This window comes from Stegastes partitus, unplaced genomic scaffold (genome assembly GCF_000690725.1).
Source record: "Stegastes partitus isolate 25-593 unplaced genomic scaffold, Stegastes_partitus-1.0.2 Scaffold1335, whole genome shotgun sequence".
In the NCBI taxonomy this organism is placed as follows: Eukaryota; Metazoa; Chordata; class Actinopteri; family Pomacentridae; genus Stegastes; species Stegastes partitus.
Genome location: NW_007579066.1, coordinates 22,881 through 46,030, shown reverse-complemented (window position 1 = coordinate 46,030; position 23,150 = coordinate 22,881). Strand labels below are relative to the sequence as shown.

General features: G+C 39.1%; 3 protein-coding genes across 4 annotated transcripts; 1 reads left to right on the top strand and 2 right to left on the bottom strand.

Annotated features, from left to right (window-relative positions):
* The first annotated feature begins 2,132 nt into the window (after positions 1-2,132).
* On the top strand, positions 2,133-6,355 carry dnajc28 (DnaJ (Hsp40) homolog, subfamily C, member 28). Of its 2 annotated transcripts, none has more exons than XM_008298631.1 (2): positions 2,133-2,192; positions 4,009-6,355. In XM_008298631.1, exon 2 carries the CDS (start codon positions 4,022-4,024, stop codon positions 5,174-5,176), a length of 1,155 nt encoding a protein of 384 aa, XP_008296853.1. In that variant the 5' UTR covers positions 2,133-2,192; positions 4,009-4,021; the 3' UTR covers positions 5,177-6,355. The 2 variants fall into 2 exon arrangements, with proteins under 2 accessions (XP_008296853.1, XP_008296854.1); XM_008298632.1 differs by lacking the exon at positions 2,133-2,192 and adding an exon at positions 2,205-2,252.
* A 71-nt stretch (positions 6,356-6,426) lies between these two features.
* On the bottom strand, positions 6,427-7,553 carry LOC103369813 (potassium voltage-gated channel subfamily E member 1-like). Its single transcript, XM_008298630.1, has one exon. The coding sequence runs from the start codon at positions 7,294-7,296 to the stop codon at positions 6,850-6,852; it is 447 nt and encodes a 148-aa protein (XP_008296852.1). The 5' UTR covers positions 7,297-7,553; the 3' UTR covers positions 6,427-6,849.
* Positions 7,554-10,701: 3,148 nt separating this feature from the next.
* LOC103369812 (sodium channel subunit beta-1) lies at positions 10,702-18,137 on the bottom strand. The gene is made up of 6 exons (XM_008298628.1): positions 17,819-18,137; positions 16,614-16,780; positions 14,817-15,051; positions 12,260-12,419; positions 12,082-12,135; positions 10,702-11,920 (listed from the first exon to the last, which is right to left on the bottom strand). The coding sequence occupies exons 1-5, from the start codon at positions 17,859-17,861 to the stop codon at positions 12,090-12,092; spliced, it is 651 nt and encodes a 216-aa protein (XP_008296850.1). The 5' UTR covers positions 17,862-18,137; the 3' UTR covers positions 10,702-11,920; positions 12,082-12,089.
* Positions 18,138-23,150: the final 5,013 nt, after the last annotated feature.

The following is a 23,150-nucleotide window of genomic DNA, read 5'->3' as shown; positions in this document are numbered from 1 at the left end:
TCTGTAGGTGGTGACCACAGACCATGTCTCTGTTCTCATCCTTTCTGGCCGATGTTTTGGTCACGTTTCCATTTTGTCAGTGCTCTCACCCTTAGACGTAGCATGAGGTGGTGTTTACAACCCACAGAAGTTGCATTAGGTAGTGCAGCTCATCCAGGATGGCACATCAGTGCGAGCTGTGGCAAGAAGGTTTGCAGTGTCTCTCCGCACAGTGTCCAGAGCCTGGAGGAGATACCAGGAGACAGGCCAGCACACCAGGCGACGTGGAGGGGGCCGTAGGAGGGCAACAACCCAGCAGCAGGACCGCTACCTCTTTCTTTGTGCAGGAGGAATAGGAGGAGCACTGGCAGAACCCTGCAAAAGACCTCCAACAGGCCACTAATATGCATGTTTCTGCTCAAACTGTCAGAAACAGACTCCATGAGGGTGGTATGGGGGCCCCTTGTCCACCAGTGGGGCTTGTGCTTACAGCCCAACACCGTGCACGGAGATTGGAATTTGCCAGAGAACACCAAGATTGGCAGATTGGCCATTGGCGCTCTGTGCTCTTCATGGATAAGAGCAGGTTCACACTGAGCACATGTGACAGATATGACAGAGTCTGGAGACGCTGTGGAGAACGTTCTGCTGCCTGCAACATCCTCCAGTATGACCGGTTTGGTGGTGGGTCAGTAATGGTGTGGGGAGGCATTTCTGTGGAGGGCCGCGCAGCCCTCCGTGGGCTAGCCAGAGGTACCCTGACTGCCATTAGGTACTGGGATGAGATCCTCAGACCCATTGTGAGACCATATGCTGGTGCAGTGGGCCATGGGTTCCTTCTGATGCATGACAATGCTCGGCCTCATGTGGCTGAAGTGTGTCAGCAGTTCCTTGCTTCAACTCAAACTTTATCATTATATTTTTTTTTTTTTAGTTTTTTTTTTTTTTTTGTTCATTTGTTGCACAGAAGTGTAACTGTCCTCGGCATATGGCAGAATTGGCAGCATAAAGAGCATGAATTGGAGAAATATATTCATATATATAAAGAAAAGAAGAAATTGACTTTATATGAGTATACATCACTTTTCTTTAATATATTTCTAAATGTCTTAGATGCTCAGCCATTTCTACTCCTGTAATAACTACCTCTGGGTCTTTATGAAGGTAATCAGGACTTTGAAAATCCCAGAATGTCATTTAAAAACATTTAGTACTCTTCTGAAAGCTTTTCTTGAATCATGAAGACCAAAAAGTTCTATTTTGGTCTCATCTGACCACATAACTTTCTCCTATGAGTCCTCTTGATCATCCAAATGGTCATGGGCAAACTTAAGACGGGCCTGGATGTGTGCTGCTTTAAGCAGGGAACCTTCTGTGCCATGCATGACTTTAAGCCATGACATCTTAGTGTATTACCCACAGTAACCTTGGAAACAGTGGTGCCAGCTCTCTTCAGGTCATTGACCAGCTCCTCCCGTGTAGTTCTGGGCTGATTCCTCAGCTTTCGTAGGATCATTGATAAGCCATGAGGTGAGATCTTGCATGGAGCCCCAGTCCGAGGGAGATTGACACTCATGTTTAGCTTCTTCCATTTTCTAATAATTGCTCCAACAGTTGATTTTTTTTCATCAAGCTGCTTGGCAATTGCCCTTTCCAGCCTTGTGGAGTTCTACAATTTTGTCTCTGGTGTCTTTGGACAGCTCTTTGGTCTTAGACATGTTAGAAGTTGGAGGCTTACTGATTGTGTGGGGTGGACAGCTGTCTTTATGCAGCTAACGACAGGTGTGTCTAATCTAGAATATTAAGTGGAGTGGAGGTGGACTTTCTAGAGGCGACTAACAGGTCTTTGAGGGATGGAATTTTTCCTGATTGGCGGGAGTTCAAATACTTATTTTCAGCAGTAACATGCAAATAAATTATTAAAAAAATCATACATTGTGATTTCCTGATATTTTTTTTTTAGATTATGTGTCTCACAGTGGACATGCACCTACGATGAAAGTTTCAGACCCCTACATGATTTCTAAGTAGGAGAACTTGCAAAATCGCAGGGGGTTCAAATACTTCTTTTCCCCACTGTATATGAATAGCTGTAAGGCGACATTAAAGGTGCAGTAGAAGAAGAAGAGGCGCTGTCGGCGGCAGAGGGCGGTGAAGCTGCAGAGAAACAGGAGAAGAAGAAGAAGCTTCAGGAACAACAACTAACTGGAGCGGTGAGTGTCTGCTGCAGGTCACACGCCGTTATCATGAGTCCATGAATATGAAATTATCAGGTCTGTACTTCAGTTAAGTTCAGTGCTCAGTAATGCTGTTAAATGTCTAGAGTGTCTAGAGAAGACACTCTTGTTTTTGTTTTGTTTTTTTCCTTTTTTGCTGAACTTGATTATGGATTGAGCTCGCAGTGAACCAGCCTTCAACCTAGATCAGTTTATCAAGTCTGATTTGTGGATGTCATTGAACACATGGAGCCTCTAACCTGGCCGTTGCAGCCACAATACATGTCACAAACAGCCATTTACGGCGCTAATGCCACAGATTTAAGATGAAGTTATCGCCCTGTTAGCTTAGCTTTAGCCTAGCTGTGGACACTTGAACCCAATGGAAAGATTTAACTTGTGCCAAAGTGAGAAACTGACCATTTAGTGCTTGAGTTGCAACACAAAACATGATCGAGAGGTTTTAGAGCTCCCAGTAAAGTGTTAATATATCGGGCATTTTCAGTATTCACATGTAATTTTGAACGAGATACACATCTGTCATAGACACTAAGCATTAACACTGTGGTACTGTACAGCTGCAGAGAGGAAACGCTTCAACTGCAGCATGTCATCACTAAAAGTTAAGTACTTACATTACTGAAATGTTGTGTTTTATGATGCAAGTGAGCTAGTATCTCATTTTTAAAAAATCGCACAGTTGCATTGGATAGCAACTGGCTTCAAAATTCTTGTTTCACTTTGTTGACATTGTTGTCAAAGGTTTTCACAGACAGAAGTTTGGATTTATCACTGCACAAATCAGAAAATCTAGTCAACAGCTTGATTAAAAAACAAAAACATGCTTTTGCCATATTTTTAAGAATGAAATGTTCTATAATTTAGGCTGTGGGATATAAGTAAACAAACCTTTCTATAAAAACGTTCAGAATCTATACAGGAATAAAATGGAAGTTTGCTGAATGTCAGACCTGCTTTTAGATTTCTGATGCAGACTCAGGGAAAAGTTTTTATCTATCTTTCAGACCTACGAACAATTATTAGTTTATTTTTGCTCTTGTCACATTTTTCCTCACTGTCGCCTCATTTTTTACTAAAATACTGTATAAAGTCCTGCACCTCTATGGAAACAGCACAACCATGACTAGAAGGAGAGAGAACCCAGTAATGACTTCTGTGCAGGATGGCACACTTAGGATGAGAGAAATAATGACAGAAGGAAAAATAAAAGTTGAAAAATCTATGTTTTTTTTTTTTTTAATTGTACAAATATTGTAAAACCCTTAAGTCTACATGTCCAGTATTTTTCCAAGTGTTACCAACACTGGAAAAAATGGTGATTCTACATGTTCTAGATTTGAATTTGTTTTCATGCCCATCTCCTGTCTGTTCTGGGGGGAAACAGCCTGCAGTTGAACTGAAAATGCAGAATGTTTGTCATGTGACCGTTGGTCACAGCTGAACCAGTTTCTCTGAAAGGGTTCACAGTAAAGTGCAGAAGTTTGTAGTTTTTTTCACAGGATCTATTGCAAACAGTTTTTTTTGGCGCATTTTTTAAAAGAGACATTTGGAATAAAGTGATTTTGATGAAATATCACAATATTTGAATTTGGTTATGTTTTCCAACAGCACAGCACGTCATACAAGTTTAGTGCACAGTCACCATAAAGTTGAAGATCGTTCTGTTGTTACAGTTTATGAATCACGTAGTTTTTGTGATTTCACAACATGTCTGTCAAACCCAGCTTTTGGCGTTCACGGCGTTAGAGATTGAGTTGTCCTTTCTAATCACTTTTCCTTTTCAAATCAACAGGAGTACCGCAGAGATGAGCTGCTCCTTCCAGCTCCTGGTTTCCCGCTGCGACTTCTACCACAGACGTTTTCTTTTCGTCCTGTCTCGACAGTTGCTGTCAGTCAGGTCGCTCAGTGCCACTCCTCACATCAGCCGCAGCCTAAAGGCAAGTTACCGGCTTCTGCAGCTGCCTGATGAAGGTCACAGCAGTCCTGCACAGGTGAAAGAGGCCTACCTGCGCCTGGCCAAGCTCTACCACCCAGACTCGGGGACAGCAACAGCAGATGCAGCACTGTTTGCTCGGGTTGAGGAGGCCTACCGAGCCGTGCTGGCACATCAGAGCAAGACCAAGCAGCCTGATGGAAGCAAGGAAGATGATGATGAGGACAAGTCCAGAGGAGCAGCAGTTCAGCACAGACACTACCTCAGCTTTGAGGGCGTGGGTTCAGGCACGCCCAGCCAGCGAGAACGTCAGTACCGGCAGGTCCGCGTCGACCGGGCGTCAGAGCAGGTTCTGAACTACCGGCAAAGAGAACACGAGCGGGCAGCTGCGTCTGAAGGGGCGCTGGTGGAGCGGGACATGCGTCAGCGCAGCCACAAAATCAAGATCACTCAGGCTGTGGAGCGGCTTGTGGAGGACCTGATCCAGGAGTCTATGGCGCGAGGAGACTTCAGGAACCTGAGTGGAGCCGGAAAACCTCTCAACAAGTTCCAGTACAATCCATACGCTGATCCCATGACCCACAACCTTAACCGCATCCTCATTGACAATGGCTACCAGCCTCCCTGGGTCGTCACACAGCGAGACATCAGGGAGGCTGTCGCTCATGTCCGGAGCAGGCTGCTGGAGGGACGGGCTCGGCTCAGCGACCCCCTGACCCCCGCAGAGCTCAGCCAGTGGGAGCAGCTGTGTGTGTCTGTGGAGGAGGAGCTGGTGAAGCTCAACAAGATGGTGGACAATTACAACCTCATCGTACCGATGCTCAACATGCAAATGGTCCACTTCCGTTTGTCCAGAGAAATAGAGCGCGCCGTGAAAGGTGCCGCTCAGCGCCGACTGGACCAGCAGACGGAGAGAGAAAAGGAGCGAGAGAGGAGGAAGGAGGAGAAAAAAAGAGCCAACGCAGTGACAAAGACTGCAAAGAAGAAGCGAGGACTCATGTCTTGGATGCAGAGTTTGCTCAAATGAAGTGATCAGCTGTTGATTTATTTATTTCATTACAGTCCAGTTGTTCACCTGCATATTTGCACACATTTAGAATCAAACTCAGAGATAATGAAGCCTTTTAGTTATTTTTAGGCAGAAGGACGAAAGTTATTGTCTAAATATGCAGAACTGTAGTCAGAGGTCAGTACTACGAAGCAGGATTTGAGGTTTTTACTGTAAATTATTCTGGGTTTTCACGACCACGATGCTGGTTCACCTCTTACTGTCACCTTGTAGCTTATGATGAACTTCTCATCTTCTCTGGAGCAGATTATGTTTTGAGATCAACATGTACAAAAACCCACCTACTGACCAATCAGATGTCTTCCTGTGACTCCTGTGGAGCTCAGTGTGCAGGGAGTGAAAAGTCTCAGAAGAGACTTTTTTAGAGCTGCAAGCAATGGAAAAGAAATGTGAATGATATAATCCTAAAACAGAAACGGATTAAAGCATTAGAACTTTATGCCATACATGTTGACCTTATAGGATTTTCAGTAAAGCCTCCTTACTGGTTTGGGTTTTGTTTTTATATCTGTTTTTTTACTTGTTCCAGAACAGTTTAACATCACCAAGCAGCTGAAAGAATGAGACTAAAGTTGAGTTTTGAAGCGAGAACACTGAATTCATGCTCCGGATTGCCATGAAAATAGTTTTTTTTAATCTTTATTAGTGGATTATTTCCTCTTTACCCCCTGAACCTCAGAACCTGCTGACAGAATGAAAGCCTTGTTATTTTTAAAAAGTCACCAAAATGACACCATTTAGAATTGTGAGAATTTTCACTTTCCATCAGTCAACATATCGTTTGTGACTTTTGGTTTTGGTGGGAAAAACAACCACATTTTAGCTTCATCAAAATCACTTGTTTCATTTTAAAATTCACCAGAAATGAGCTGTTTGCAACAACCACATTCTGTAACAAAAAATACAAAAATCAGCAACCAAGAAGCAATGACAGACTGAGCTGTGATCAACAGTCATGTGACAAAAATTCATGGTGTGTTAAGGAGACAAATATTTACACACATTGAAAATATGCAATATCTATACTATTTAGACTCACATTTTGTCCAGTGTTGCTAGTACCTGTGGGGAAAAATGTTGGAAATATTGATTACATTTATGATTTCTGTCTTTCTAACTGTCATACTGCACAGAAGACATTTCTGAGTTCTCCCTCCTTATGTTCATGGTTGTGTTGTTTCCACTGAGGTGCAGGACTTTATATTGCAGTTAAAAATGAGTCCACAGTGAGGAAAAATGTGACAGGAGCACAAGAAAAAGAAAAAAAAATCAGAAGCTGCTACTTGGAGTTCAAAGGATTAAATATTTTGTGTGTGATTTTGTTTTACAAGTTCTAAGACATAACAACATACTAAAGCTAGAATAAGAAACCAACATCCAAGCAGCTTTTACACACTTGTTGCTGCGGTTTGTGCGGTTACGTGAGGCTGGATAACAAAAAGATGTCCTGGGTGTGTTGAACTTGTCTCATAGAAAAGCACCAAGAAATCAAAGTGTGAGGAAGTGCTGGAAGTTGTTTCTGTGAAATTACTGATTTGAAAATACAAACCCTGTAACTTTTGGTCGCTGTGTGACATTAAAAGTTAATTAAAGGAAACTATGAATGTGGAGAATGTTCTGAACGTCTGCTTCTAGTCTGGCAGTTGCTCTTGTGTTGCAGGATTGCAGATGACGACGGGCTCCTTGTTGGCGGCGGCGGTGGCCTCCCTGCGCAGAGCCTGAGCTACGGCCCTGGACGGAGCGGTGACGGCGGTCCAGTCGTGGGCGATGTACTGGTGGTACGGATCCTGAGAGCTCTCCAGCTTCTTGGAGCGAATGTAGCTAAACATGATGCCGAAGGTGAAGAAGCTGAACAGGCCGACCACTAGGAGGATGTACATGATGCCCTGAGACTGAGCGAGAGCTCCGGCCGGGTGCTGCACGGCCTGCTGGGAAGCGTAGTTGTGATGCTGCGTGCTCGAGGTGTTGAGGCATTGCTGCAGGAAGGAGAGCAGCAGCGACTGTAGCTCGGTGGAGTTGATGAGGGACATGACTGCACAATCAGCAAACTGCACCTGGAAGAAAAGAGGAAGATTCATCTGAGCAGAAAATACAAGTGATGTTGGAGTTTTGCTCAACTCATTTGGGCTGATACTGATTCATATACGCTTATTTTTTTCACCTCCTGTAGTTTAATTAACATACTATTATATGTACTTTCCGAATCTGCACATTCATTCAGTGAAAAGACAAAACTGTTTGAACGTACATGCAGAACAGTCGTATTTATTATTATGCAGCATTTTCTGATTTTTCATTTTCAAGCTGCAGCCATCATGCATCAATAGAAAATACTCTATGTTTCACTATTTTCTATTTCTCATGATTATAATCTCAAATTGTCTGTAATTCAGGTAAACAGTGAATCGGTTGTTACCTTCTAAACTGCCAGCAGCAGTTTCTCTGTTTTTTTTTTTGCTCCTGTCACATTTTTCCTCAGTGTTGGATTCTCTCTCACTGCAATATAAAGTCTTGCCCTCTATAGAAACACAATAACTATGACTAGGAGGGGAGAGAAGTCAGAAACGTCCTCTGTGCAGTATGACACAGACGGGGGGAACGGAATGGAATTAACATGTCCAACATTACATTTAGACAGGGTTCCTTCTGTTAGAAAACTCTCCTACTATTCTTCATATTTTAACTCTGATGAATGCAGCGTTCAGTGTTTGAGAGTCTTTCAGATTCTCCTGTGACAGTGTTCAGTTCTTGTTCTGTCACCCTGTTTCCGCCTCAGATCGTGATCATTTTTTAAATAGCTTTATAAGTAGACATTTAAGCTCCATTAAAAACAACAAATATGTCTATATTACAACATTCTTCTAACACAGAAGGAATCGTGTCTAGAAGATGATCCTGGTGTCAAATTCAGGTAAAAATGAGTCCTTTCATTTGCTATGTCTTGTTCTGACCAACCGTCTATCACACATGCTGATATGAGCCTTGACAGTTTACCTGACGTGCATTTTTTAAAGGCTTTCTCTGGTGAATGGTCAGGAAACACATCCAGGATACCAACACTTGTTGTCATAGACATTAAACTGCTGCAGGTTTGCTGTTGAAACTTGGATATATCCCATAATATTGATGCTCAAAGCTGGTTACAGAAATAAATTAACAAAACTGATTTAGTCTTTAGATTGTGACACCTGGAGCGAATGTCAAACTGATCTGGTTGCAGTTTTTAACAGAACCCAAGTGTGTTTTTCAGCCCTGAAAGTTTTGTGTGTCTATTTGCTGTACTTATGTAGAAGTTGTCCAAAACTATCCTAAAATGTCTTGAAATGTCCTACAAATAACTTAAAACATATTGTAAAATATTTAAAACAGCTCAAATGTGTTTCTTGTGTCTGTCTCCTGTACTTATGGAGTTATGAGGCTCAGAAATGATGGAAAATGTCAATTAAAACGGTGAAATCTGGACCCTCCTGGGCCTGTAAGTCTGAAAATATTCATAGTATGAAGGTAAAACTTTGCATGGCTTCATTAAATACACTAAAGTTATTGTAGATAAATAATCTGATTCTAATGAGGTCAGGTTTGAAGCTCTGACTGATCTTTTTTTTTTAGTCAAATCCCTTTCTAAGAAAAGTTCTAAAAATGAAGAAGTTTCCTGCAGGCATGAAGTAAAGCCTACCTGTGAACGATATGGAGTCAGTCGGTGGCATCAGCCATCTCAGTCTGTCGTCTCCAGCAGGACTCGAAGCAGCCGCTAGCTCAGGTAGTAAAAAGGTGAAGCGTCCACCTCGTCTCTTCGTCTGGGTGTGCCGTCCTTCACGCTGTTACGTGGAGGTTCAATATGTCAACACGTTTAATGAAACCAGGAGGTCACAGGGCAAGGTCAGGGGCTCAGTCCTGCACTGGTTCAATCAGCTGGGACCAAGCGTCTACTGAGCATGTTTAGTCATTAAATCGCAAGAAAAATGTGGTAAAGTCTGCAGAAAATATGAAGAATTGATCGTGTCCCTGCTGCTTAGAGGTTCTCTCACCCCAACTCTGATGTGTAACGGTAATTTGTGTGTTAAGATAAAAACCAGTCGCAGCAGGAGTGTGTAGAAGTTTCGTCAAGAACAAAGCTGCTTTCAGACCAGAGGTAGTTTAGACGCTCTGCAGAGCAGCTCAGACTGATCGAGTTACAACACCATCACCTCCAAATGTCCTTTAACTCACTGCTGCTGCTGGTGTGTGTTGCCTGAAACCTACAGTGAAGTGGAGTTTAAGATGCAGACAGAAATATTCAGTTTCTTCACAACGTATTTGTCGCACAAATTTATCTTACGTACAGATGTTCCCATCAGTCCACACTCAACGACCCAGAAGAGAAATGTATGAACATAAATGTAACTGTTGAGGTTTAAGTGTAAATTTGTGTTGAGCCCTTTCATTCATTTCTGGGTTTTTTTCTTCTCAGGAAACAACTGGATGAACATCTCTCTGACCCTGTAGAGGCACTGCAGCTTTTATTCACCAACATGTAGGTCTGACATCAAATCAGCATCAGTGAAGCTTAACAGAGTTTTTACACTTTTTCCAGAATGCCAAAGTTTAAACATGCTTTCAAATTTATTTTTATTTTTTTTGCAAGTTTACTAAAAATCTAAACTTGAGTTCTCTTATTTCTAAAAGCATTCAGAGCCTTTGTTATGGACTGTGGTCAGGTTTACGTTGTTTGCTTTACTTTTACGTCGTGTCCTCTCTGCTCTGTTGACAAACAGCCGGCAGTTCAGCCAAAAAGCAGCAGCTTTTTTTTTTTGTAACGACTGTTGGTCAAAGCTGAGTCACTAATGACTTCATGCTGAGAAGAGCAGAATTTGTGGCTTTTTGCAGAATCTGATTAGAGCAAACGGTATCCTGCAATTATTTTTAAATGAGACATATAAAGTAATAATTGATGGAATATGACAATTTTGAGATAGAAATGTGTTAAATTCCAACAGAATGTAACACCACGATTAATTCAAGGACCATCAGAAAGTTTAAAGTCCAGTGATTCTTTCTGTTTTTGTACTTTTCGGGATCTGATTAATATGTGTAATTTTGGTAATTTTATTAAAACACTAGTTGCATTTTAAACCTGGCAGCAGGTTTTGGGATACAGAAGATTAAAGGACTGAATACTTTGATAGGTGAGAGATTTTAGCTGTTGATTAGTGATAAATTTGCAAAAAATGCCATAAAAAAGTTTTCATTTTGTCATTCTGGGCTTCTTAGTGTAGATTGTGATGATGATGATTATCATTATCATTATTATCATTAGCAATGATAATAATAATAATAATAATTATTATTATTATAATTATTATAATTATAATAGTTGTATCCATTTGAAAGGAAATTTAAATCACTATAAGTAAAGGGGTCTGAATTCTGAAGCGGCTGTGTTTTGTGCTTCTCTTTTATAGTGACATTATTTAAAGACACAGAATCCAACAGTGAATCCAGCATTAACAAAAAAACTCAACTTTATTATCAGTCATTTACAAACTTGAGTAGACTGAAGTACACTGTAAAAAATCAGAAGTTTACAGTATTTTTTTTTTTTAATTGTAGAGAAAACTCAGTAACACTGTAGAGCCAGCAGTTATTTTAAACTTTAAACCAACTACATTTGTTTCCCATGTTTTTACTGAAAATTTACATTATTTTTTTCTGCTTTCTTAAAGTTCACATAGAATTCCATTAAACGATTACATTTATATGTATCTAAATATGTAGCTCTTTATATAAACCTTTATACCCATACTACCAATATAACCTTTTCCATAACGTGAGTCGTATGAGTTTTATTTGTTCTTTTACAGTCAAACTCTGTAATTCTGGACACAAACATAGCACATCTTTGATGACATCCAACACAATTCATGGACTTTATTTAAAGAGCACACGTGTGTTTTTTTTCAGAAAACATATAATACAATTGTCTGTAAATTTTTTTTTTTTCATGCAGTCATTTAAAATATGTAAGAAATATTGTAAAGAAAGACATCCTGCTAATGCTGAGCTGAACTAAAAAAAAAAAATTAAAAATTGCACATCCAGTCAAGATAGAAGCTAATATCAGCAAAAATGAAGAGCTGCTGTGGTTTCACAAAGATGTGTTCAAAGTTAAACACTCTGATGCCTCATCTGTGGCCCAGAATTTTCAGTTTATGAAAAAATCAATACAAAAATCGATATTTTAGCCTGAAACTACTAGCTGTTTCTTCAACACAAACTACCGTTAATCCTACAGAAACGACAGACAAGGCGTTCTGATTAATTCACTTTTTAAATATTTTTTATTTCAATGTCCCTTTGGAGATCAATAACGTTTTCTATTTCAACTAATACTAAAAATAATAAGTGAACAGTTTGAATAGTTTATCAGTATTACAGTATTTCTTTTCGTCTCTTTTGTGTTGTTTAAACGGTGTCTAATATTGCATAAAAAAATTAAAAACACTACTTTGGCTTTTTTGGTAATCATGGCTGACGTGTGATATTTTGAAGGCTGTTAACAATAAATAAAACCATTGAAAAAAATATAGAAACCCACAGATTTCTGCGCTGCCTATTGATAAGACATTTAAATTCAAACCTCTCCGACAGTCATTGTGTCGCTGACTTTAAAAAGATGTCGCCGCAACAAAAGGGTGAGTCCTGCAGAGATGATTTTCTTTTTACCTGTTGAGATACAAAATGAATATAAAAACACAAAAATATTTGTTCATACAAGGAAATACTCTACTTTTCAACTTAGAAGTAGTGCAACTTCTGTAAGGTGTTTTTTGTTTTGTTTTGCAAGCCAGTAAATGTGTAAACTGGTGACTTGAAATGTGACTCACCACTGATGTTACTCCAGCTGCACCCCGTCACAGTTGTCTTTTGATTCCAACAGTCTGGAAATATCAAAGGAAAGGGAGAATCATGTACTTCACTAATGTAAGACCACCTGACCTCAGTCTGTTGGTGAAAGGCTTAAGGTTTATTCTCAAACTAACAACTGAAAGATCAATAACTTACGCCGCCTGAGCCTTGAGAGCTTTACGAGCCTCTCGAGCCTCGTGTTCATCCCAAACCTTCCTGTAGCAGTAGACCAGAACCACGATGAGCCACAGCTGCAGAAACACGATCAGCACGTACATCATGATCTCTGCGATCACTGCAGTCAGCTCCCGATTGGCTGGAAAACAGGAAGCAGCAGCTCAACATTTTCAGTGTATGTTGTTCAGACTGTTTTATGTGCAAACTCCTACGAACAGTGGAAGTTAGAAATCCTCTCAATGCAAAGAAACGTTTGTCTTTCAGTCATGTCCTGTATTGCAGCGTCTTTCTACTTATTTAGTTGTTATCATAGTATTCTGTTTGAAGATTGTTTCTCCTTGCTTTATATTTGTTTAATGTTCTGAAATTGAATAAAATGGCAAACGTAAAAAAGGAAAGAGGAAAACTACCTACTTGTTGCATTGAGCTGCAGTTAATTAAACGGCCACTAGACGCTCCAAGACAGCTCCAGCGGATGTATAGTCATAGATTGTTTGTAAAAGATGGATGCAGCCTCCAGGTCCAAAAAGTGAAGCCTTATGCTGTGTTCACACCAAATCATTCGCGCAAATCATTTACATGTAAAGTCAGTGTGAAGATGTGATTAGACGCGAGTAAACATCCCACGGTGCAAATTGCGCGATTAGCGTGGCGGGAATCATGCGAATTGAGCAAGTTATTCGCAGGAATGACGCAATTCTCGCCGCACTAAACATGCGTAACACGCAAATGATGCAAATTCGTGTTAGATGCACAAGTTGAAAAATCTGAACTTTTGCAATCTTTCGCGCCACGATGACCAATCAGCGTTGAGATTCTCTGGTGAAGTCAAGAACATGATTCATTCATTTTTTTGCAACTACACTGTGAATACTGATTTACTCACCTCAGTAGATAAGTAGCTACATAACTGGCCAGTTCACACACAAGAATGCCACCTCTTCAACTTAGCAAGCTTGCGAGCCGAGTTGCTTGCTATCACAATGCAAGCGGGATGAACCTCCACTAGCTCCTCGTCGCTGTGGTCAACGTACTCCTGCTGGCGGCCGCTTGTCTGTGTTGTTGTATGTGATGAGGAAAAAACATGGCTCTATCCCAGCCAGCGCCTGTAGTTAGTATCCTGGAGGGATATCCTGGTACTGATCCTCTCCAACAGGTAGTCAAACTGGGTCTGGGCCAGCTGAAAACAGCGCTGGAAGTGGCCGTCATCCAGGCGCAGCTCCTGGAGGAGGTGGGGGAATTGTCCGAGCTGTGTGTGTCTCTGGGGGATCCCATGGATCCGGACATGGCGGCATCTGGATCGTGTCATTCGCGCAAATGACAGGAATCCAGACACGAATCTTGATGCACCAATGACACAACTTATTCACGCAAATGAAGCGAGTAAACCCAGTGCACACACGCGTCCAAATATGCGCGAGTTGTGCGAATAGTGCGATGAATTCATGTCTGGTGTGAACACAGCATTAAACCTGCGCTCTTTCTAACAGCCAGCAGGGGGCGACTCCTCTGGCAGTCACATTATGAGAACTCTATGAGGAAAACGCTTTACTTCTTCCTTGATTTGTTACCTCAATAAACATTTTCGTAAGGAGCTTATGGTCTCTATTGCTAGTTTCATGTTTCCTTCAACACAGCAGAGTGATCATTTGGTAAATCATGGTCCCGTTCAGAGGAAAAATACATGATAAAGATTCATTTGTTTTATGGTGTTATTGACTTGTTGTCACCATATCAGTGTTTGTAGTGTCCAGTTTTAAAAGACTAAAATGGTGACAGCCAAATTCCAAACTTGAAGCTTCAAAATAGATGTCCACAGCTGTGTTTTCTTTTATATTCAGTCTGTGCCTATATTAAAAGGATGACATCTAAAATAGCTGTGTGTCCATGACAGACTTAAGTTAGTCAGGTAGATATGTTTAATATTGTAGTGCCTCAACATTAGTATTTAAATTAGCCAGGTAAATTTGTATTTCATATAATATTGTAGCTTCTTAACCTTAATTTTGAACTTATGTAAATTCATAACACCAGTCTTATTTCTCTGATGGAATTCAGAACCGTTGCTTTTAAAGTCATATATAAATGACTTCACTTTTAAGGTTTTATTGAGTTTCTCCTTTTTTACTTGAGTCTGTTCCGCTCCAGTCATTGTGTGTCTGTTGTGTACTGGAGGTGTAAATATCCAGTTATTCACAAGATTAGATAAAAATGTAATCTAAAACTTTTTACTGTCTGAATCACCTCACGGATCCTACAGCCGGATTCATCTTGTCGTTTTGGTAAAATGCTGTGCATGACGTGATGCATCAACATTAATTATCAGACAATGTGATGATGATGATGATGATGATGATGATGATGAATCCACCACAGGGGGCTTTTTGTTGCAAGATTCTAAATTCTTATACTTTAAGCCGACAAAAGTTCTGTTCGTTTATTTAAATCGAGGTGGTTTGATATTTTACTTGTAGTAGAATATTTTTGAAGTGCGAGTGATGTGATTGTGTTGACGTGCAGGTCGGCCCGTCCTCACCGACGACCACCACGCTGAGCTCCACCTCCTTCTCCACGGTGACGTGCTGATCGGACAGCGACAGGAAAAGCGTCCGGTGGAAGGTGCAGCGGTACGTGCCCGTGTCGTTGAAGGTGACGTTGTGCAAGTAAACGGCACCGGTCTGAATGTCACCGTTTCGGGTTCCCTGCCACTCCAGACGGCCGCTGAAATCTTCGTGGAGGATTTCGGCAGTCGGGTGGTTGTAGTGGAAAATCTGAGAGAAGAAAAGCTTGTTACAGATGGGAGACTTCCTCCATGGAGTTGCTGCCTTTTGCAGTGCAGATATTTATTAGACGCCTCTCAGCAGGTGGTAAAGAGAAACAACAGCCCATCGTTTCTTTAGGACATGAAGATCAGTCAGACCAGAACATTTCAAAATCAAAGTGACTTCGATGAAGATGCCTCGAGAACTAAGATGAAAAGGACAAGTTCGTTAGAGTCAGCAGCCGCACATGCGCACAGACGCAAAACAACTGAAAAGGACAGAAAACAACCACACGAACCAGAGAGATACGCCATGAAGAAAAATGAAGAACTCTCTCTATTTTTTTGTTACTATAGAGTCAGCATTAAAATACAGAAAATCTCCTGTTATTTAACTGTGGACATGCTGTTAAACACTTAAAAAGTTTTTGCTTCTTAATCACAGGATGAAGGCAACTAATGAGGAGCTGCAGCACATTTACTGATATTTTATGGATGTATTTAATATTTGTGGTTTTGACACTGTAGATGTAACATTAAATAACAGAAAATGTCCTGTTGTTCATTGTAGATACACCATCAAATAACAGCAATTGTCAGTTGTTGTTTTTTTTTTTTAAATCAAATAACTATTAAATAACAGGAAAATGTTCTGTTTTTCATTATAGACACCGCTAGAAAACTCAAAAAAATGTTTTTTTTTTTAAAAAAAACTATAGAGTTACGATTAAACTACAGATAATATCCTGTTTTTTATTTTTAATGTGGACTCACTGTTAATTAACAGAGAGTTTCTGATTTTTGAATCACAGGACAAAGTCTGGATAATGAGATGTCAGAACATTTACTGTTATTTTACAGAATTATTTAACATTTGCAGTGTATAAATGTAGAAATACGAAAAACAACATAAATACCCCATTTTTCATTGTTGTTTAACCATTAAATAACAGGAAAATGATCTGTTTTTCACTTTACATGTGTATATATATATATATAAAATATGTAAATTGTAGTTTTTTACTGTAGAGTCATGTCCTGGTTGTTTTTTGTTTGTTTTTACAGTGGACACACTGTTAATTGGCAGAAGATACCTGTTTAATTATTAGGTCCAGCTCACGAGCTCCCAATACATTTTGCTGTTGCTGTACTGCAGTTTTTATACAGCAGAGCAGATATACCATTTAAATAAGAGAACATATACTATTTTTCATTATAGATAAACCATTAAATATTAGCAAATGTTATTTTTATTATTATTATTATTATTATTATTAACAATTCAAAAATAGAAATAGAAGGAAATGTTTAGTTTTTGTGTACCTTTCAAAATTTGACACTAAGTGTTGCTATTGAGTCACCACTGACGTACAGAGAGTTATTTTACTGTGGCCACACTGTCGATTGCACTTTCTTCAATTACAGGACAAAGTCTGGGTAATGAGCTGCAGTAAATTCATTATTTTATGCATTTTATGGATTTCTTAGGTAGTTTTTTTTTTTTTTTTTTTTTAATCCACAAACTTGAACCAGACTTCACAGCAGAGGCCTGAGAACCTCAGTTGAACTCACATGCCTGAAGTGTTCATCGCCCGGCGGTCTGAAGTGCCAGTCCACCGTGGCTTGGGCTGAAACCTCCTCTCTCTTCTTACAGGAGATGCATCCCAGCAGGAATCCTTCTCCGGCCACAGCTTCAGTCATAGAGTCCACCTCTGCACAGCCGCCATCACACTGACACACTACAGGAGAGGAACAAGAGAGGGCTCAAATCTAAGTGTAAGAATATACAAGTGTATTAAACATAGAGTCAAGTATTAAGTCACATTTGTCAGAATGAATGCTGCACTGCATCTTCACACAGCGAGTGCTTTACTTTGGACATAAAAGTACAAATATAAAAGAAACACAAGGCAATATAACGTGGATTCACACACAGGCAAATAGAAGTAAAAATTAAACTTTAAAAACTACAATGTAGTGAAAGATACTTTAAATAATCTAGAATTATATTTGAAAGACCCCGATCCTGGATAAGCGGAAAAAATGGATGGATGGCTGTATTTGAAAGGAAAAAAATAACATGTTTCTGATAGATACAACATGGAATTTGTCTCTTATTGCCATAATAGCCTCATTTTCTGCCTTAGAAATGTTTGTTATTCGGAATGTATATGATTTTTAATGGGTCCAGTAGAATAAATGTTTAAATAATTGTGCTTTTTCTCCCCTATTAGTCAGTAACGTTTACCAGCATGACAATTTTTACACATAATTACAGTATTTTACGTGTAGTTGTGTTCATGACTTCTTTTACAGCTGTTATGATTTATTCCTTTTAACCCCCTGAACTCAAAGCAGCATTTTTTTTTTTTTTTTAGTCCTGTTGCATTTTTCCTGAGAATTTTTATCACATGACTTGTGGTCACAGCTGAGTCGGTCATGGCTTCTCAGCTGTGTCGAGGATTTTGTTTTAGATTTTTAACAGAATCAGATTACTGCAAACCGTTTGTTTTTGGTAGATTTTTAAATGAGATGTGTAGAATGAAGTGATTCTGATGAAATATGACTTTGAGCTTATGATGAGTAGTTCAAAGACTGTTAGAAAGTAGAAAATCTAACACTTCTTTATGTTAAACAACACGCCTTTCAAACCCACCGTGTATTTTGGGATTATTTTATTACACAAGAAGACAAGAAGATCAAATGTGCAACTTCAAACACCCATACGAACAGTTTCTCACCATTAAAGCTGTGGCCATGAAGGAGTTTGAACTTACCGAACAGGCTGAAGGCAGCTAAAAAAGACAGGTGGAATATCATTTCTGCTGCTCGGCTGTGGGACAATATCTGTGTCGAGTGAGATTAAATGACGACCAGAACAGCCTTTTGATTTCTGACTGTTTCCATGACGAAGCCCTCTAATCCACACTGTCAGTCCATCACTGCTTCACAGAGGCCAAAACTGCCCAAGAGCCTCACGGCACAGAAGGATTTCAGTGGGGAAAAAAAAGTAAAGTTTCTGCGTTTCTTGGCCGTAGTTTGAAGTCTTCTCTGTAGTCCTGTCTGACTTTAAGGCGGCTAAATTTAGAGCGTGTGAATCTAGGAGAGTTGGACGCTGCAAGTGTCGAAAGCCAGCAGGAAACCGGAGATGATGAGACCTGACCCCAACTACAACATCCAGAGCAACAGCCACGAGGACTGGGATTTAGAAAGCTGTCTTAAGTAACAGTGCATTACTTAAAATATTTCTAAGAAGTGAATATGTTGAAAACCCATGCAGGCTGTTCTTATTACCATTTCTTTTAATATAATCTGCCAGAGTCTTTTCACGCTGCTCTGTTTCCTGCTCGTTCTTTACCAAAAGCAGCAGCTTCATGCAAAACCAACGCAGACATGTTTTGTTAAACAAATCTGCAGCGAGCAGCCATGCAGAGGTTTACGGGACGACCATTACGTTTTGCTGTCTTGTTTATTTTTTTCTTTGTGTTGTTCTGCTCCTATCTGCAGGTCGGAGGTCACGGTCGAGCCCGAGGCCAGTAGAGTTTCTCTGGAGGACGCCTCGGCAGAGATGGAGTGTTTTTACTGTTACTGAAATTGCATTTTAGCATCTCAGCAATGCACCAATACTATTTAGAATACTTTATTCATATAAGGAAGACCAGAAGTGGTGTTTATCAAGCCTCAAGCAGATATAAGATATTTATTCAGAGTGACATATGGATGAATAGCCCTGGTCCGCCTGTTTCAACCTGGGTTGTACTTTCTATTTGTCCCTCAGTAAATCTTCTTTATGTTATTTATTTGATTACAGGGTCGTATCAGGTAAATATTGGTGCCTACAGGTGTCTGGTCCCTGGTTAAGCTTTGTACAAACAGCCATACAGATGCAGCAGAATCACAAGAAACCTGTTTGGATGTGTTTATCTAATTGTGACGTATTTAACTCACTTTCAGTGAACAATTTTAACTTTCAGCTATACTTTTAGCCTACAATTTCAATTGGTAATCCACACTTCTAGTTGAAAATTTCAACACTTAATTTACATTTTAGAAGTTATTTCTACATAGCTTTAGCTCACTGTCTCAGCCGCTTACAGAGTGGACTAGGTTGAGCTAAAAATTTGAAATGTTAGCCATAACTTGTGCTAACAATTTCAATTGTTAATTCACATTTTTAGCTTACAATTTCAAACATTATTTTATACTTTTAAGTTAACATCCATCCATTCATTAGCTATACACCGCTTAATCATCTGTATGGTTTTCTCAGGGTGAAGGCAGGAGACACTCTGGACAGGTCACCAGTCTATCACAGGGCTGCACTTAGAGACAGACAACCAAGCACACTCACATTCACATCTATGGACAATTTAGAATCACCAATTAACCTCAACATGTTTTTGGACCTTGTGGGAGGAAGCCGGAGAACCCGGAGACACTCCATGCAGAAAGATCCTGGGTGTCCTCACCAGGACGCGAACCAGCGACCATCTTGCTGCGAGGCAATGACGCTAACCTGTGCGCCACCTTGCCACCCACTTTTGATATAATAATTGAAATTGTTAAGTCACACTTTTAACTAACCATTTCAACCATTATTTCACACTTTTAGAAGTTTTTTTATCCATAGCTTTGGCTCACTATTTTAGCTGTTTATTCATTATGTTTAGCTAGCAATTTTAAATGTTAGCCATACTTTTAGCTAACAGTTTCAGTTGTTAATCCGTGCTTTTAGCTAACCACTATTTAATCCATTTATTTACTGTCATCTATTTATTTAAATGATTTATGCATTTTTAGCTGCCTGTTTCAACTGTGTATCAACTACTGTAGATGACTATTAGCTTTTATTGCTCCAGCTTGATTCTCTCAATTCTGTAATTATGATTTCTGTTTTTTGACAGTGTTCTTCCTCTATTATCAGGTCATGTTTTGGGAACATTGTATAGATGGTCCAATATGTTCCATCAACGACCTTCCTAAAACAGTCTCAGAACATTAATTCAGTTCAATTTTATTTGTACAGCGCAGTTTACAACACGTTATCACACAGCGCTTAACAAAGTAAGGTATAGACCTTACAAAGATTACAGGCAGAATGTTCAACCTTTGTTAATAAGGTTATAGGAAAGTTGTATAAAAATAATCACCTGAAGCCTCAATATACCTGGAAAACATTTTTTGAATGTTCGAGAATGTTTCTCCTTGTTATCAATGTTTTATGTAATAACGTTCTGTAATGTGTTGCTCGACAACGTCCTACAGGAAGAATGTTCCATCTTTGTTATTATATCACATTACAAGAACTTGTTGTAAAAAAAAAAATATCTGAGGCTTTGATAACATCTGGAAAATATTTTTTGAATGTTGATTTGAAAATATTCCTACTTTCTTATAATAGAACATAAGCTGTGGTTTTGACAACATTCTCTGTATGTTGACATTAGATCATTATTACAACTTAATAGGAACACTATTTGAAAATAAAATACTCTCATGTTGCTCTTTGAACATTTGATTGGATTTTTAAAAACAGTCACTAGAACTTTTTAAACCATTATATAAACTTTATTAGAACATTATCGGATATAAAGATGCTATTAAAACGTTCTTTAAACACTTTATTAAAATTTTTTTTAAAAATTACATAATATTACATAAACTTTAAAAGAACATGATTGGAAATGAAAATATTCTTACGATGTTATTTGAACATTGGATTGAAATATTAAAAAGAAATACAAGAACTTTTACATGAATCTGACAGGAATATTATCAGAAAAAAACGTTTTGGTTTTTTAAAATTCTTTGAACATTTGATTGAAACTTTTTTTTTTTTAAATACTGGAATTTGTCAAACTGTTATACAAACATTATAGGGACATTATTGAAAATGAAACTGCTCTTGAAACATTCTTTTATTTATTTTTTGATTATTTAATTACTAGAACTTGTTAAACCATTATACAAACTTTATAGGAACATTATATATATATAATTTATTTTTCCTTTAAACGATCTTTGAACATTTGCTTAAAACGTTTTCTTCAAAAAACAATTCTAGAACTTGTAGGTAGAATTCGGTGACACTGGCTGCTAGCTGAGAAGTAACCCTGTGGAGTTTCCTATTCCTTCACCCCATCTAAAAAAAAAATAAAATAAAAATCCTGAAAACACTAATTTCACATATATTCAGTTCAACAGCTACGAATTGAATCAAACCTTCTTATCATTTTTGATATCTGCCAGTCAATGTCAGGACAACAAGGCCACTGAAGTGAAGGCTGACAAAACACACGGTGAGTGACAAAGAGCTTCACGTGGTGGACACAGGCGGCGTGTTGACGTGATGGATATAATGAGGTGGGGCTTTATTTTTTTAAAGGGGCTCGGCTGGAGGCGTGTCAGGTCAGATTAAACACGTCTGAGGTCAAAGAAATATGTACAAAATCAAGGTTTGTGTGTGCGAGCTTCCTGCCAGGTTGTGTGTGTTTGGAGGTCAGGGATGCTGTCATGTGATGTCGCCTCCTGTAACCTTGTGTTGGCCTGCAAATGATAATGATCCCACATGAAAACTATACATGTGACCAAGAGACGGTGAAAGAAATTCCACAAACATGAGGGGGGGTGTTTCAAGGAAATGTTGACATATGATAAACCCTCTGTGTGTGTGTGTGTGTGTGTGTGTGTGTGTGTGTGTGTGTGTGTGTTGCACCACTGTGACCCCACACACGCACAAACACAACGAGTGACACACCTCCTTCTCGCTATGCTGGTGATGTTTTTTATTTTTAGCGCAGATCGAGTTTCCAGCCCCCCGATTCAGCAGCAGCTCAGCAACACGACTCCCTGCAGCCCGGAGCAGAGCAGCTTCTGTCCAGAGCTCAAACTGCAACGCAGACGTCGACTCTCGAGTGTGGATTGCAGGAGGCAGTGAGGCGACAGGAGATGATGCCTTGTGAACCTATGGAGGATCTGAAATTGCCAAGTCACTGTGATGCTGTGCCATCGATTTGACAGGACACAGAAGCAACTGCTGGCTCAGGATCCAAACTGGCAGGCAGGTAAAAGGAAAATTCAGCATCTGTGTTTTTACACATACTGTATATTCCCCATAAAACTGCTGCCTATGTAATTGTTTCCATCAGGGCTGTACTAGAGCTGCCGCAATGACTCAATTACTTGTTCGCTTTTTAATTCATCTGTAATTATTTCAATAACTTATTCATCTATGAGTATTTTTTAATTAAAAACTGTCTAAATTATGTGATTCTAGCCTCTTTAATGTGAATATTTTCAGGTTTGTTTACTCCTCTATGACAGTGTCTTTGGACAAAACAAGCCATTGTCAATTTTTACATTTATTGGAAACTATCAATAAATATCAAATCAAATCACAGATATTTAGACAGCACATTTGAAGCATCACACCCTGTGGTGCTGCTAGTTATGGAGGTTAACTTGAGTGATTTAAAAGTAAAGTTAAAACCTTACAAAAATATAAATAAATAAATCAATTTGAGTTTTTTTGGGAGGTTTGCTTATATTTATACATCTAAATTCTGTGATTGCAGCTTCTTAAATGTGAATATTTTCTGGTGTATTTTATCTTTTACAGAACAAACAATTAATCAGAGTAGTTCTCAACTATTAGGTTAAAAGTCAACTATTTTCATAAGGGAAATCACAAATTTCATGCAGAACATTTAAAACAACAGCTGTTCAGCCAAAGTTAAGATGATTCAAAAATATTATCATTAAAACAGTTCAAGTAATTAAAAAAAAACACAAAAAACATGGTCTATATTCTGTGATTCCAGCTTCTTAAATATGAATACTTTCTGGTTGCTTTCCTCCTCTGTGACAAGAAACTGAATATCATTGGACAAAAAAATACATTTCTTGCCCTTTTCTGACATTTTAGAGACCAAGCAGCTGATCGATTAACCAGAACATAATCTATGGATTAATTGATAATGAAAATATTAGTTACTTGCAGTGTCACTGTAAACAGCTCTGCTTTATAGTAAAGTGTAGTTTCTGAAATGTGCTTTCCTCTGTCCTGTTGTGTATTTTTATAAAGTCTGGTACAGTCAGTGCTCAACATTA

Coding starts and splice junctions, on each gene's coding strand:
- dnajc28 (XM_008298631.1), top strand. CDS start 4,022: ATGAGCTGCTCCTTCCAGCTCCTGGTTTCCCGCTGCGACTTCTACCAC.
- LOC103369813 (XM_008298630.1), bottom strand. CDS start 7,296: ATGAATCTTCCTCTTTTCTTCCAGGTGCAGTTTGCTGATTGTGCAGTC.
- LOC103369812 (XM_008298628.1), bottom strand. CDS start 17,861: ATGATATTCCACCTGTCTTTTTTAGCTGCCTTCAGCCTGTTCG. Junction 12,420..14,816: donor GCTCAGCGTGGTGGTCGTCG/GTGAGGACGGGC, acceptor CCTGTTTTCCAG/CCAATCGGGAGCTGACTGCA. Junction 12,136..12,259: donor GCTCTCAAGGCTCAGGCGGC/GTAAGTTATTGA, acceptor TGATATTTCCAG/ACTGTTGGAATCAAAAGACA.